The 15,384-nt window shown below is 43.1% G+C and overlaps 2 protein-coding genes across 2 annotated transcripts; both read left to right on the forward strand.

Annotated features, from left to right (window-relative positions):
* The first annotated feature begins 197 nt into the window (after nt 1-197).
* LOC123413568 (receptor-like protein 7) lies at nt 198-4,473 on the forward strand. Its single transcript, XM_045106501.1, has one exon. The coding sequence runs from the start codon at nt 1,193-1,195 to the stop codon at nt 4,262-4,264; it is 3,072 nt and encodes a 1,023-aa protein (XP_044962436.1). The 5' UTR covers nt 198-1,192; the 3' UTR covers nt 4,265-4,473.
* A 6,635-nt stretch (nt 4,474-11,108) lies between these two features.
* On the forward strand, nt 11,109-15,384 carry LOC123413569 (receptor-like protein 7). Its single transcript, XM_045106502.1, has one exon. The coding sequence runs from the start codon at nt 12,104-12,106 to the stop codon at nt 15,173-15,175; it is 3,072 nt and encodes a 1,023-aa protein (XP_044962437.1). The 5' UTR covers nt 11,109-12,103; the 3' UTR covers nt 15,176-15,384.

Here is a 15,384-nt window from a genome sequence, read left to right on the forward strand (position 1 = left end):
GCACAACTTAAAAGTGTGTTCATCCTTTTGAATTTCCGAAACAAAAATCCGGAGTAATGGAGTAATAGTAGGTGCATGTTGTAGAGCAAACCCCACCGATGACTTTTCTTTTTGTGTCTTCTATTTCTGATTCCGCTCTCTTTTCATTTTCCTCTTTCTTTTTGTACACACTTTTCTTTTTCTAACATTTCTTTTTTGTTGTTTTTTACATTATGTTTATGCTCTTTCTTTTATTTGTACGTAACTATGACCAATTGATACGGTTTGTTCCTATAATAGTTTCTTACTGTCGGTGCGGAGACCGCCATGTTGTCTTTGCAATATCAAATGACAAATGACTTAGGCGAACAGGTTTTCTGAAATATACAAACATTTATAATGGATGTTGTAACATATATCGCAAATTGCTCCTACATATCCATCCATTTTTGTGACATGTTGACAATTTGATGTGTCGTGTTGATTTTTTTTTTTTTGAGATAGACGGACATTTCCCATGGACGGTGTAACAAATTGTAGAAAGTAAACGCATGAGTTTGAAGAATTAATGAATTGTTTGTCTTCTTTCATAATGTTAGGAGTACATTCTTTTACACATGAGTTTAATTAAACATGGTAATAACTATATATTTCTTGTTTTTGAATTTTAAAGAGAAAACCAAAATAATAGGTGGGCCGGCCAACTACTTGAGCACACGTAGCTTCTTGTGGTGCGGTAAATTCCTGATTGACGTGATGGGGCTGGTATGTTTAATTTGGATTTTTGTAGTGTGTGGTCCTTTTTTGGTTTGGAAAAAGGAGGAATATAATCTCAACCTCTGCATCAATTGATACATGCAGCCATAATTGATAGTGTATGGTTGTGCTAGAATGAGAAGTATTGTGTGGTACAGGTGAGAAGTTTATTTTTGATTTTGCCGGACCTGGAGAAGGTTGACTGACCGGAGAATGCTGATCCGGTAATTGGCTTTGTACATCCAGCGGCTATTCTTTTCTTTTTCTTGAGAAATCACGTGCGACGACCAGTAAACAGAAATCCTGCTACTGGACGAGACGCATGGCCCATGATAGAGATGCACGGCACTGCATATGCCTTGTCTGCCATTGACACTGTGTATATAAAGGGGTGCAAGGCAGCGTACAAATCAATCCATCGATCACAGCTCACTCTTGAGCCATTCCAAACCAAACAATGCTACCACATACTAAGTCCTGCATGATGATGCATCCCTTGCCACTAGTACTGCTGTTGCTCCTCCTACAAATCCAGCTCCTGGCAGTAAGCTCCCACCCGCCTTGGGCTGCTGGTACGTTCATCAATCACACCGCCATAACACATGCTCGATGCTTGCCGGACCAAGCATCGGCGCTGCTCCGGCTGAAACGTTCCTTCACCACCACCGACGAGTCTGTCGCAGCCTTCCAGTCGTGGAAGGCCGGAACGGACTGCTGCAGCTGGGAGGGCATCCGATGCGGTGCCACCAGCGGCCGTGTCACTTCACTTGATTTGGGTGATTGCGGCTTGCAGAGTGACCACCTCGATCATGTGATCTTCGAGCTGACCTCCCTCAGGTATCTCAACCTGGGTGGAAATGACTTCAATCTTTCTGAAATACCATCCACCGGGTTTGAGCAGCTCACAATGCTCACCCATCTTAACCTTTCCACTTGCAACTTTTCAGGCCAAGTGCCTGCCTATAGCATCGGCCGTCTCATGTCTTTGGTTTCTCTCGATCTTTCCTTCCAATATGAAATTATTGAGCTGTTTGACATTGGTTATATAGTTGACAGTGGTTTCACCAACAAAGGGGAGCTCACACTGCCTCACTTAACAACCTTAGTTGCAAACCTTACATGTCTGGAGGAGCTCCATCTTGGCTGGGTGGACATGTCCGGGCAAGGAGAAGAGTGGTGCAATGCTCTAGCCAATTACACACCAAATATCAATGTTCTTAGCTTGCCCTTATGCTCGCTCTCTAGTCCCATCTGTGGATCCCTCGCTAGTTTGCAATCATTATCTGTGGTCGATCTACAGTACAATTGGTTGACTGGTTCAGTCCCAGAATTCTTTGCCAACTTCTCCTCCTTAAGTGTTCTCCGGCTTAGCTATAATCATGACCTTCAAGGATGGGTCCCTCCTGCGATCTTTCAACACAAAAAACTAGTGACTATTGACCTTCAAAACAATCGTCATATGACAGGTAATCTGCCAAATTTCTCAACTGACAGTAATCTGGAGAACTTACTTCTCGGCGACACCAATTTCTCTGGTACAATAACAAATTCCATTAGTAATCTCAAACATTTGAAGAAGCTTGGCCTTAATGCTCGCGGTTTTGCTGGAGAGCTACCCTCATCAATCGGTAGGCTCAGATCCTTGAACTCATTGCAGATCTCTGGGTTGGGACTAGTAGGTTCAATATCACCCTGGATCCTAAACTTAACCTCCATAGAGGTTCTAGAAGTTTCCTATTGTGGTTTACATGGACAAATACCTTCTTCCATTGGTGATTTGAACAAATTGAAGAAACTGGCATTGTATAACTGCAATTTTTCAGGGGTAATACCTTGCGGTATCTTCAACTTAACTCAATTAGATACCCTCGAACTTCATTCAAATAATTTAATTGGCACCATGCAACTGAACTCGTTCTCAAAATTGCAAAAACTATTTGATTTGAATCTCTCAAACAATAAATTAAATGTAATTGAAGGAGATTATAATTCTTCACTAGCATCCTTCCCTGACATTTGGTATCTATCTTTGGCATCATGTAACATAACAAATTTCCCTAACATTCTGAGACATTTAAATGACATAAATGGAGTTGATCTTTCGAATAACCAGATTCATGGAGCTATACCCCACTGGGCATGGGAGAAATGGACAGGCGCTGGTTTTTTCTTTCTGAACTTATCACACAATTATTTTACTACTGTTGGGTATGACACCTTCCTTCCTTTGTCTGTCTTATATTTCGATCTCAGTTTTAACATGTTTGAGGGGCCAATACCTATAACCAAATACTCCAGGGTGCTTGACTACTCAAGCAACCATTTCACATCCATGCCAATCAACATTTCTACTCAACTTGATAATACCCTCTATTTCAAGGCATCAAGAAACCACCTCTCGGGAAATATTTCACCATCTTTTTGTAGCACAACGCTACAAATTATTGATCTTGCTTGGAATAACCTCAGTGGTTCAATACCTCCATGCCTAATGGAGGATGCGAATGTACTCCAAGTTCTAAATCTGGAAGAAAACAAACTTTCTGGGGAGTTGCCCCATAATATCAACGAAAGTTGCATGTTTGAGGCACTTGACTTCAGCGACAACCAAATTGAAGGACAGTTGCCCAGATCTATAGTATCTTGCAAATACTTGGAGGTCCTCGATATTGGAAACAATCAAATTAGTGACTCTTTTCCATGTTGGATGGCTATGCTTGCCAGACTTCAAGTCCTAGTTCTGAAGTCGAACAAGTTTTTTGGACATATATCACCTTTTATTGCTGATGAAAGGAACGCGTGCCAATTTCCAAGTCTGCGGGTCCTTGATTTGTCCTCCAACAACTTATCAGGGACATTGACAGAAAAAATATTTGTTGGATTGAAGTCCATGATGGTAAAAGTTGTGAACCAAACGCCAGTGATGGAGTATCATGGTGCAAATAGCCAAAACAACCAAGTATATCAAGTTAACATTGTGCTCACATACAAAGGGTTTGAGGTAGTCTTTACCAAATTATTAAGAGGCCTGGTATTCATTGATCTGTCAAACAATGCAATCCATGGCAGCATTCCAGAAGCTATTGGAAAACTTGTTTTGCTGCAATCACTCAACATGTCGCACAACTCCATCACGGGGCTGATTCCTCAGGTCGGTCGTTTGAACCAGCTGGAGTCTTTGGACCTCTCGTCAAATCATATTTCAGGAGAGATTCCACAGGAGGTATCATCTCTCGACTTTCTCACAACATTAAACCTATCTAACAACTTGCTGCATGGGAGGATACCAGAGTCGCCTCATTTCTCGACATTCGATAATAGCTCATTTATGGGCAACACTGGGTTATGTGGGCCTCCACTTTCAAAACAATGCAGCAATGAGAAAACACCACATTCGGCCCTGCATATTTCAAAGGAGAAGCATTTGGATGTTATGCTATTTCTTTTTGTTGGATTGGGAATTGGTGTAGGGTTTGCTGTTGCAATTGTAGTGATATGGGTGCTCCCTCATAGGAATAATCATGAATGATCACTTATGATTGAAAAGTATATGTGCACAACAAGATGTGTATACATAATTTGTAATAGTTATAGGTTTATTATCTTATCGGTAGATATATGAGCGGTTGCACTTATATCGCTCGAGTACATTGGTATGCAAGCTGTCTTGTACTATTGTGTATGTATGGTTTTGGTCCAATCATCCATAGTGGCATAAAAATATTAATCAATGCTTCAAAGATACTACGCATGTTTGCATTTTACTCTTGTCCAACATGAATGCACGCAAATATGTAATAACATTGAAATAGTGTCACTTTACAAGAAAAACTAACACTGAAATGTATGATCCTATTGATTGGTTCTTGTGTTTGCTCTCGAGTTAAAGGGATGTACTTATCTGCAGACATGGGATATTTTCTTCGGGCTTAAGAAGGGAAGCATGCAAGCATCCTCAATGGCCGTCTCCAATAAACCGGGTGATGGAGCCAGATACACATAGTGAGCTAGAGATATTGCAGGTTTTTTGGTGGTTGAGCTGCCTACCTTATAGTCTCTACTATACAAAAGACAGAAAATTTGTTTGCACGTACAAACCATCAACCAATTTTTCCATTTGATAAGCCTTATTTGTTAGATCTTTCACTACCGTAATAACCTCAATGTAGACGGCCTTTATCGAGGCCATCTGCATACCTTCGCATAAATCGACCTTGGGCTGCTGGTACGTTCATCAATCACACCGCCATAACACATGGTCGATGCTTGCCGGACCAAGCATCGGCGCTGCTCCGGCTGAAATGTTCCTTCACCATCACCGACGAGTCTGTTGCGGCCTTCCACTCTAGTCGTGGAAGGCCGGAACGGACTGCTTCAGCTGGGAGGGCATCCGATGCGGTGCCACGAGCGGCCGTGTCACTTTACTTGATTTGGGTGATTGCGGCTTGCAGAGTGACCACCTTGATCATGTGCGTGAGTTAATCACGTTGCCCTGTACACATAGGATTAGGAAAGAAAGACAAACCGAGTCCTAGTAGTATTAGGATACCTAGTCCTAGTCTATTTTCATAGTCCCTTGTGGACGTGTATAAAAGGCACCCCAGGGGTGTTGATTGTGTTGAAATTAGTGATGGGACTTAGGCCCATAAGAGAATTTCAGAAAAATCTCCAAGGGCCCATGTAGGTGGTGGCATGACAAGGTTGTGGGAAGTTTAGTCCCACCTCGCTAGTGGAGGGGAAGTTGGACCCCTTTATAAGGGTCTCTCTTCCACATGCTATTGGAGAGTGAGAAGAGAAGGTGCCCTCGCGCACTCCTCCTCCGCCGCCCGTCTCGTCACGCCTCGATGCGGGTTCCAGGAATGAGCCGAGCTCATACCTACGGTCAGGAATGGAGACTCGGACGTGGGTTCGGCCCACGTCTCTCCGCCCAACCGCCTTTATAAGCTGGCTAACGCCTACCCTAGCCACGAGAACCAGACTCCGTCCGTCTGCTTCGTCTACGTCCTCGTCATCGCCATGTCTTCACCATCCGAGGCCGATCGTCTCGCCCTTGAAGCTGAGAAGAAGAGGGCAGATGATGCTACGGCCAACTGGCCTATTGGAGGGTATGACTCGTTTATCCTCATGTTCGTATTTATCCTAGCACTACTACTTGCTTGCATAGATGCATCAACTATATGCGTAGTATGTGCTAGGTTAGTTCAAGATCACTACGTCATTAGTCGCTAGTTATTATCTCATGGATTAATACACTCGGAAAATTGCCTATTTACTCAACAATCCAAAAACCTAATGTCTGTAGGAATTTTTCGAGTAATGATTTTGCTGCTGCACTAAAACCGGACAAGTTTACCGGTACTTATTTCAAGCGTTGGCAAACGAGAACCACCTTATGGCTCATGGCTATGAACGTGTTCTGGGTAGCCGGTGTCACTCCAACGGGAACGATCTCTCCTGAACAGGAGAAGATGTTCGCGGAGGCCACCATCCTATTCCTTGGAGCAGTCATAAGCGTGATCGGAGATAAGATGGTTGACGCATACTTACATATGCATGTTGCCAAAGACTTGTGGGAGGCGCTCGAATCTAAATTCGGGGCCACCGACGCTGGGAGTGAGATGTATGTTATGGAGCAGTTCCACGATAACAAGATGGTTGACAATCGTTCTGTATTGGAACAGGCTCATGAGATAATATGCATAGCTAAAGAACTTGAGGTTCTTAAGTGCAATTTGCCGGGCAAGTTTGTTGCGGGCTGTATAATTGCTAAGCTCCCTAATTCCTGAAGGAACTTTGCTACTGCTCTGAAACATCAGAGGCGTGAGTTCTCAGTAGAGGACATCATCGGCCATCTGAGTGCTGAGCAGAACTCGAGAGCAAAGGACTCCAATGAAAAAGCGATGGAAAGCTCTTCTGCTGCCAATATGGTACATCAGAGGAACTTCAATTCCCACAAGCCCAAGGGAAAGAATTATGTCCAACAGAATACCGACTTCAAGAAGAAGGGAAAGAAGCCCTTCAAGAAGAATAAGAAGGGAGATGACTGCTATACTTGTGGTTCAGAGGAACATTGGGCGAAGAAATGCCCAAACAAGTACAAGAAGCCGGCGCAGGACTCCAAGTCTGCCAATATGATTGTGGGCAACAATGAAAGTGGTGCATCTGGGTACGGTAATTTACTTACTGTATTTTCAGTTTGTCGGTCCATTGATTGGTGGGTGGACACGGGTGCAAATATTCATGTGTGTGTTGACTTATCATTGTTTTCTTCTTATCAGGCCACCGGTCGCGGGTCCGTATTGTTGGGGAATGACGCGAGTGCTTCTGTTCTTGGTGTTGGCACGGTCGATCTGAAGTTTACTTCGGGAAGGATCGTGCAGTTGAAGAACGTGCAGCATGTCCCCGCCATCAAGAAGAACCTCGTTAGTGGTTCCCTTCTGTGTAGAGAAGGGTTTAAGTTGGTATTCGAGTCTAATAAAGTAGTAGTTACGAAATATGGACTTTTCGTTGGAAAAGGTTATGAGTGCGGAGGTGTGTTCCGCCTTTCCCTTGCAGATTTTTGTAATATAGTCGTGAACAATATTCATTCGAGTGTTAATGAATCTGAAGTTTGGCATTCACGTCTTTGTCACATAAGTTTCGGTGTTATGTCGCGGCTAGCAAAATTGAATTTAATCCCGACTTTCACTTTAGCCAAAGGTTCTAAGTGCCATTCGTATGTGCAAGCAAAGCAACCTCGCAAGCCTCACAAGGCTGCAGAGGAGAGACACTTGGCACCATTAGAACTCATACATTCTGATCTTTACTTCTCAAACGAGTTTGATTCCTTTTGTGCGGAACACGACATTATTCATGAGAGGACGCCTCCCTATTCACCCCAGTCAAACGGGGTTGCCGAGCGGAAAAACCGTACTCTAACTGATTTGGTTAACGCCATGTTAGATACATCGGGTTTATCCAAGGCATGGTGGGGGGAGGCTATATTGACTGCGTGTCATGTCCTGAATAAGGTTCCTACAAAAGATAATGAAGTCACTCCTTATGAGGAGTGGTCGAAGAGAAGGACGACGCTCTCGTACTTACGTACTTGGGGCTGCTTGGCGAAAGTCAATGTACCGATCCCCAAGAAGCGTAAGCTTGGACCAAAGACTGTGGACTGTGTTAATTTGGGATACGCTAAGAATAGCATAGGCTATAGATTTCTAGTAGTGAAATCTGAGGTACCTGACGTGAAGGTCGGTACAATAATGGAGTCGAGGGATGCTACATTCTTTGAGGATATATTTCCCATGAGAGATATGCAAAGCACTTCTAGACAGAAATCTGAGATAACTCCCGAGCCTGCTATTCCTATGGAATATTATGAACAAACACATGATGATAATCCCGAGGAGGATGACGAGGAAACCCTTGGTAGGGGCAAGAGACAAAGGACTGCAAAGACCTTTGGTGATGATTTCTTCGTATACCTCATGGATGATAATCCCACTTCTATTTCAGAAGCGTATGCTTCTCCAGATGCTGATTACTGGAAAGCTGCGGTCCGTAGAGAGATGGATTCCATCATGGCTAACGGGACATGGGAAATCACTGATCGTCCCTATGGTTGCAAACCATTGGGATGCAAGTGGGTGTTCAAAAAGATGCTTAGGCCCGATGGTACGATTGAAAAGTACAAGGCTAGGCTTGTGGCCAAGGGCTATGCCTAGAAAGAAGAAGAAGATTTCTTTGATACTTACTCACCTGTGGCTAGACTGACCATCATTCGAGTACTACTCTCATTGGCGGCCTCTCATGGTCTTCTCGTTCATCAAATGGACGTTAAGACGGCTTCCTGAATGGAGAGCTAAATGAGGAAATCTATATGCAACAACCAGATGGCTTTGTGATAGAAGGTCAGGAAGGAAAGATGTGTAAGTTGCTGAAATCTTTATATGGTCTGAGACAAGCACCTAAGCAATGACATGAGAAGTTTAATACAACTCTGACATCTGTTGGCTTCGTTGTTAATGAAGCTGACAAATGTGTATACTATCGCCATGGTGGGGGCGAAGGAGTTATATTGTGCTTGTATGTTGATGACATATTGATATTTGGAACCAACCTCAAAGTAATTGAGGAGGTTAAGTCTTTTCTGTCTCAAAACTTTGAGATGAAGGACCTTGGGGTGGCTGATGTTATCTTGAACATCAAGCTTTTGAGAGATGATGAGGGTGGGATTACACTTCTGCAATCCCACTATGTTGAGAAGATTTTGAGTCGCTTTGGATGTTCAGACTGCAAAATTTCTCAAACACCATATGATCCTACTGTGCTTATTCGAAAGTTTAAAGGCACAACTATAGATCAATTGAGATTCTCTCAAATTATCGGTTCACTTATGTACCTAGCAAGCGCAACGAGGCCTGATATCGCGTTTGCTGTGAGCAAACTTAGCCGGTTTGTTGCAAACCCGGGCGATGTTCATTGGCGTGCTGTTGAAAGAATTATGCGTTACCTGAAAGGTACTGTCAACCACGGACTTCACTATACGGGATACATATCGGTACTTGAAGGGTATAGTGATGCGAATTGGATCTCTGATGCTGATGAGATGAAGGCCACTACTGGGTATATGTTTACTCTTGGGGGTGGTGCTGTTTCCTGGAAGTCTTGCAAGCAAACGATCTTAACGAGATCGACAATGGAAGCAGAATTAACAGCATTAGACACATCTGGTGTCGAAGCAGAATTTCTTCAAGATCTCTTGATGGACTTACCTGTGGTTGAGAAGCCGGTTCCGGCTATCCTTATGAACTGCGATAATCAGACGGTTATTGTCAAAGTGAAGAGTTCAAAGGACAATATGAAGTCCAACAAACATATAAGAATGAGATTGAAGTCTGTCAGACGTTTGAGAAACTCCGGAGTGATAGCGTTGGATTACATCCAAACGACTAAGAATCTGGCAGATCCCTTTACTAAAGGGCTATCATGTGTTGTGATGGATAGTGCATCGAGGGAGATGTGTATGAGACCCACATGAGTTGCCATGGTAGTAACCCAACCTATATGATCGGAGATCCCGTGAAGTAGGACCTGGGAAAACAAGCCAGCGGTGAACTGAGGAGAGTAACTTTACTAACCCACTCCGTTGGAGATGCAATGCTCCCGGATACTTTATGGTAGGATGACTACTGTCTTAATGTGTTCTAAAGCTTATGTGTAAGCAAGATGCTGTCCTAAAGAGCGATCTTTGGAGGAACACACCTATATGAGCTTGACTGCTGGTCACAGTCTATGAGATTTGGGTGATCTCTAGTAAACTCATGAATAGGCGAGGAGTGTGACTAATATGCTCCACCCGAGGGGTCACCTTCGGTAGCCTAGTACTAGTAAGACTTGTGGTAAAGCTTCTTTACGCCAAACTGATAATTCAAGGCATAGTCCATTGCTCAGTTGTAAAGGAGTGTAGCTGCTTGCTCTAGGTGAAGCTCAACCTTAGCAGGTCTTCACTGAAATGCTGGTATATTAAAACAGTGATTGGAACGATGGAACACGATGTGCCCTTGAGATCTGGTGGGGGATTGTTGAAATTAGTGATGGGCCTTAGGCCCATAAGAGAATTTCAGAAAAATCTCCAAGGGCCCATGTAGGTGGTGGCATGACAAGGTGGCGGAAAGTTTAGTCCCATCCCGCTAGTGGAGGAGAAGTTGGACCCCTTTATAAGTGTCTCTCTTCCACATGCTATTGGAGAGTGAGAAGAGAAGGTGCCCTCGCGCACTCCTCCTCCGCCGCCCGCCTCGTCACGACGCGACGCGACGCGGGTTGCGGGAATGAGCCGAGCTCATACCTACGCGCTTATTTTTGTCGGTCAGGAACGGAGAATACGCAACGGACACGGCATGATCCGAGACGTCGGATTATGGGCTGTTACCGACTCGGACGTGGGCTCGGCCCACGTCTCTCCGCCCAGCCGCCTTTATAAGCTGAGAGGCAAGACATCGACCTTGTTTCCCCGAAAACAAACAAATTAATATCCCCCAACTGTACACCATCCAAATGTAATTAGAGTGATATTGCTTGATCTCCGAGAAGTAACTAAAGATGTTTAGAGGGCAGGACCATTAGTTTTGACCACAAGAGTAGGCGTGAAGAAATGGGATACTTTTTCTATGTTTCTACCCCTTCTATTGAGCACAACTTAAAAGTGTGTTCATCCTTTTGAATTTCCGAAACAAAAATCGGGAGTAATGGAGTAATAGTAGGTGCATGTTGTAGAGCAAACCCCACCGATGACTTTTCTTTTTGTGTCTTCTATTTCTGATTCCGCTCTCTTTTCATTTTCCTCTTTCTTTTTGTACACACTTTTCTTTTTCTAACATTTCTTTTTTGTTGTTTTTTACATTATGTTTATGCTCTTTCTTTTATTTGTACGTAACTATGACCAATTGATACGGTTTGTTCCTATAATAGTTTCTTACTGTCGGTGCGGAGACCGCCATGTTGTCTTTGCAATATCAAATGACAAATGACTTAGGCGAACAGGTTTTCTGAAATATACAAACATTTATAATGGATGTTGTAACATATATCGCAAATTGCTCCTACATATCCATCCATTTTTGTGACATGTTGACAATTTGATGTGTCGTGTTGATTTTTTTTTTTTTGAGATAGACGGACATTTCCCATGGACGGTGTAACAAATTGTAGAAAGTAAACGCATGAGTTTGAAGAATTAATGAATTGTTTGTCTTCTTTCATAATGTTAGGAGTACATTCTTTTACACATGAGTTTAATTAAACATGGTAATAACTATATATTTCTTGTTTTTGAATTTTAAAGAGAAAACCAAAATAATAGGTGGGCCGGCCAACTACTTGAGCACACGTAGCTTCTTGTGGTGCGGTAAATTCCTGATTGACGTGATGGGGCTGGTATGTTTAATTTGGATTTTTGTAGTGTGTGGTCCTTTTTTGGTTTGGAAAAAGGAGGAATATAATCTCAACCTCTGCATCAATTGATACATGCAGCCATAATTGATAGTGTATGGTTGTGCTAGAATGAGAAGTATTGTGTGGTACAGGTGAGAAGTTTATTTTTGATTTTGCCGGACCTGGAGAAGGTTGACTGACCGGAGAATGCTGATCCGGTAATTGGCTTTGTACATCCAGCGGCTATTCTTTTCTTTTTCTTGAGAAATCACGTGCGACGACCAGTAAACAGAAATCCTGCTACTGGACGAGACGCATGGCCCATGATAGAGATGCACGGCACTGCATATGCCTTGTCTGCCATTGACACTGTGTATATAAAGGGGTGCAAGGCAGCGTACAAATCAATCCATCGATCACAGCTCACTCTTGAGCCATTCCAAACCAAACAATGCTACCACATACTAAGTCCTGCATGATGATGCATCCCTTGCCACTAGTACTGCTGTTGCTCCTCCTACAAATCCAGCTCCTGGCAGTAAGCTCCCACCCGCCTTGGGCTGCTGGTACGTTCATCAATCACACCGCCATAACACATGCTCGATGCTTGCCGGACCAAGCATCGGCGCTGCTCCGGCTGAAACGTTCCTTCACCACCACCGACGAGTCTGTCGCAGCCTTCCAGTCGTGGAAGGCCGGAACGGACTGCTGCAGCTGGGAGGGCATCCGATGCGGTGCCACCAGCGGCCGTGTCACTTCACTTGATTTGGGTGATTGCGGCTTGCAGAGTGACCACCTCGATCATGTGATCTTCGAGCTGACCTCCCTCAGGTATCTCAACCTGGGTGGAAATGACTTCAATCTTTCTGAAATACCATCCACCGGGTTTGAGCAGCTCACAATGCTCACCCATCTTAACCTTTCCACTTGCAACTTTTCAGGCCAAGTGCCTGCCTATAGCATCGGCCGTCTCATGTCTTTGGTTTCTCTCGATCTTTCCTTCCAATATGAAATTATTGAGCTGTTTGACATTGGTTATATAGTTGACAGTGGTTTCACCAACAAAGGGGAGCTCACACTGCCTCACTTAACAACCTTAGTTGCAAACCTTACATGTCTGGAGGAGCTCCATCTTGGCTGGGTGGACATGTCCGGGCAAGGAGAAGAGTGGTGCAATGCTCTAGCCAATTACACACCAAATATCAATGTTCTTAGCTTGCCCTTATGCTCGCTCTCTAGTCCCATCTGTGGATCCCTCGCTAGTTTGCAATCATTATCTGTGGTCGATCTACAGTACAATTGGTTGACTGGTTCAGTCCCAGAATTCTTTGCCAACTTCTCCTCCTTAAGTGTTCTCCGGCTTAGCTATAATCATGACCTTCAAGGATGGGTCCCTCCTGCGATCTTTCAACACAAAAAACTAGTGACTATTGACCTTCAAAACAATCGTCATATGACAGGTAATCTGCCAAATTTCTCAACTGACAGTAATCTGGAGAACTTACTTCTCGGCGACACCAATTTCTCTGGTACAATAACAAATTCCATTAGTAATCTCAAACATTTGAAGAAGCTTGGCCTTAATGCTCGCGGTTTTGCTGGAGAGCTACCCTCATCAATCGGTAGGCTCAGATCCTTGAACTCATTGCAGATCTCTGGGTTGGGACTAGTAGGTTCAATATCACCCTGGATCCTAAACTTAACCTCCATAGAGGTTCTAGAAGTTTCCTATTGTGGTTTACATGGACAAATACCTTCTTCCATTGGTGATTTGAACAAATTGAAGAAACTGGCATTGTATAACTGCAATTTTTCAGGGGTAATACCTTGCGGTATCTTCAACTTAACTCAATTAGATACCCTCGAACTTCATTCAAATAATTTAATTGGCACCATGCAACTGAACTCGTTCTCAAAATTGCAAAAACTATTTGATTTGAATCTCTCAAACAATAAATTAAATGTAATTGAAGGAGATTATAATTCTTCACTAGCATCCTTCCCTGACATTTGGTATCTATCTTTGGCATCATGTAACATAACAAATTTCCCTAACATTCTGAGACATTTAAATGACATAAATGGAGTTGATCTTTCGAATAACCAGATTCATGGAGCTATACCCCACTGGGCATGGGAGAAATGGACAGGCGCTGGTTTTTTCTTTCTGAACTTATCACACAATTATTTTACTACTGTTGGGTATGACACCTTCCTTCCTTTGTCTGTCTTATATTTCGATCTCAGTTTTAACATGTTTGAGGGGCCAATACCTATAACCAAATACTCCAGGGTGCTTGACTACTCAAGCAACCATTTCACATCCATGCCAATCAACATTTCTACTCAACTTGATAATACCCTCTATTTCAAGGCATCAAGAAACCACCTCTCGGGAAATATTTCACCATCTTTTTGTAGCACAACGCTACAAATTATTGATCTTGCTTGGAATAACCTCAGTGGTTCAATACCTCCATGCCTAATGGAGGATGCGAATGTACTCCAAGTTCTAAATCTGGAAGAAAACAAACTTTCTGGGGAGTTGCCCCATAATATCAACGAAAGTTGCATGTTTGAGGCACTTGACTTCAGCGACAACCAAATTGAAGGACAGTTGCCCAGATCTATAGTATCTTGCAAATACTTGGAGGTCCTCGATATTGGAAACAATCAAATTAGTGACTCTTTTCCATGTTGGATGGCTATGCTTGCCAGACTTCAAGTCCTAGTTCTGAAGTCGAACAAGTTTTTTGGACATATATCACCTTTTATTGCTGATGAAAGGAACGCGTGCCAATTTCCAAGTCTGCGGGTCCTTGATTTGTCCTCCAACAACTTATCAGGGACATTGACAGAAAAAATATTTGTTGGATTGAAGTCCATGATGGTAAAAGTTGTGAACCAAACGCCAGTGATGGAGTATCATGGTGCAAATAGCCAAAACAACCAAGTATATCAAGTTAACATTGTGCTCACATACAAAGGGTTTGAGGTAGTCTTTACCAAATTATTAAGAGGCCTGGTATTCATTGATCTGTCAAACAATGCAATCCATGGCAGCATTCCAGAAGCTATTGGAAAACTTGTTTTGCTGCAATCACTCAACATGTCGCACAACTCCATCACGGGGCTGATTCCTCAGGTCGGTCGTTTGAACCAGCTGGAGTCTTTGGACCTCTCGTCAAATCATATTTCAGGAGAGATTCCACAGGAGGTATCATCTCTCGACTTTCTCACAACATTAAACCTATCTAACAACTTGCTGCATGGGAGGATACCAGAGTCGCCTCATTTCTCGACATTCGATAATAGCTCATTTATGGGCAACACTGGGTTATGTGGGCCTCCACTTTCAAAACAATGCAGCAATGAGAAAACACCACATTCGGCCCTGCATATTTCAAAGGAGAAGCATTTGGATGTTATGCTATTTCTTTTTGTTGGATTGGGAATTGGTGTAGGGTTTGCTGTTGCAATTGTAGTGATATGGGTGCTCCCTCATAGGAATAATCATGAATGATCACTTATGATTGAAAAGTATATGTGCACAACAAGATGTGTATACATAATTTGTAATAGTTATAGGTTTATTATCTTATCGGTAGATATATGAGCGGTTGCACTTATATCGCTCGAGTACATTGGTATGCAAGCTGTCTTGTACTATTGTGTATGTATGGTTTTGGTCCAATCATCCATAGTGGCATAAAAATATTAATCAATGCTTCA

The sequence above is a fragment of the Hordeum vulgare genome, chromosome 7H (genome assembly GCF_904849725.1).
Source record: "Hordeum vulgare subsp. vulgare chromosome 7H, MorexV3_pseudomolecules_assembly, whole genome shotgun sequence".
In the NCBI taxonomy this organism is placed as follows: domain Eukaryota; kingdom Viridiplantae; phylum Streptophyta; class Magnoliopsida; order Poales; family Poaceae; genus Hordeum; species Hordeum vulgare.

What these genes read in the sequence shown, in the direction of transcription:
- LOC123413569 (XM_045106502.1), top strand. Translation starts at nt 12,104, where the DNA reads ATGCTACCACATACTAAGTCCTGCATGATGATGCATCCCTTGCCACTA.
- LOC123413568 (XM_045106501.1), top strand. Translation starts at nt 1,193, where the DNA reads ATGCTACCACATACTAAGTCCTGCATGATGATGCATCCCTTGCCACTA.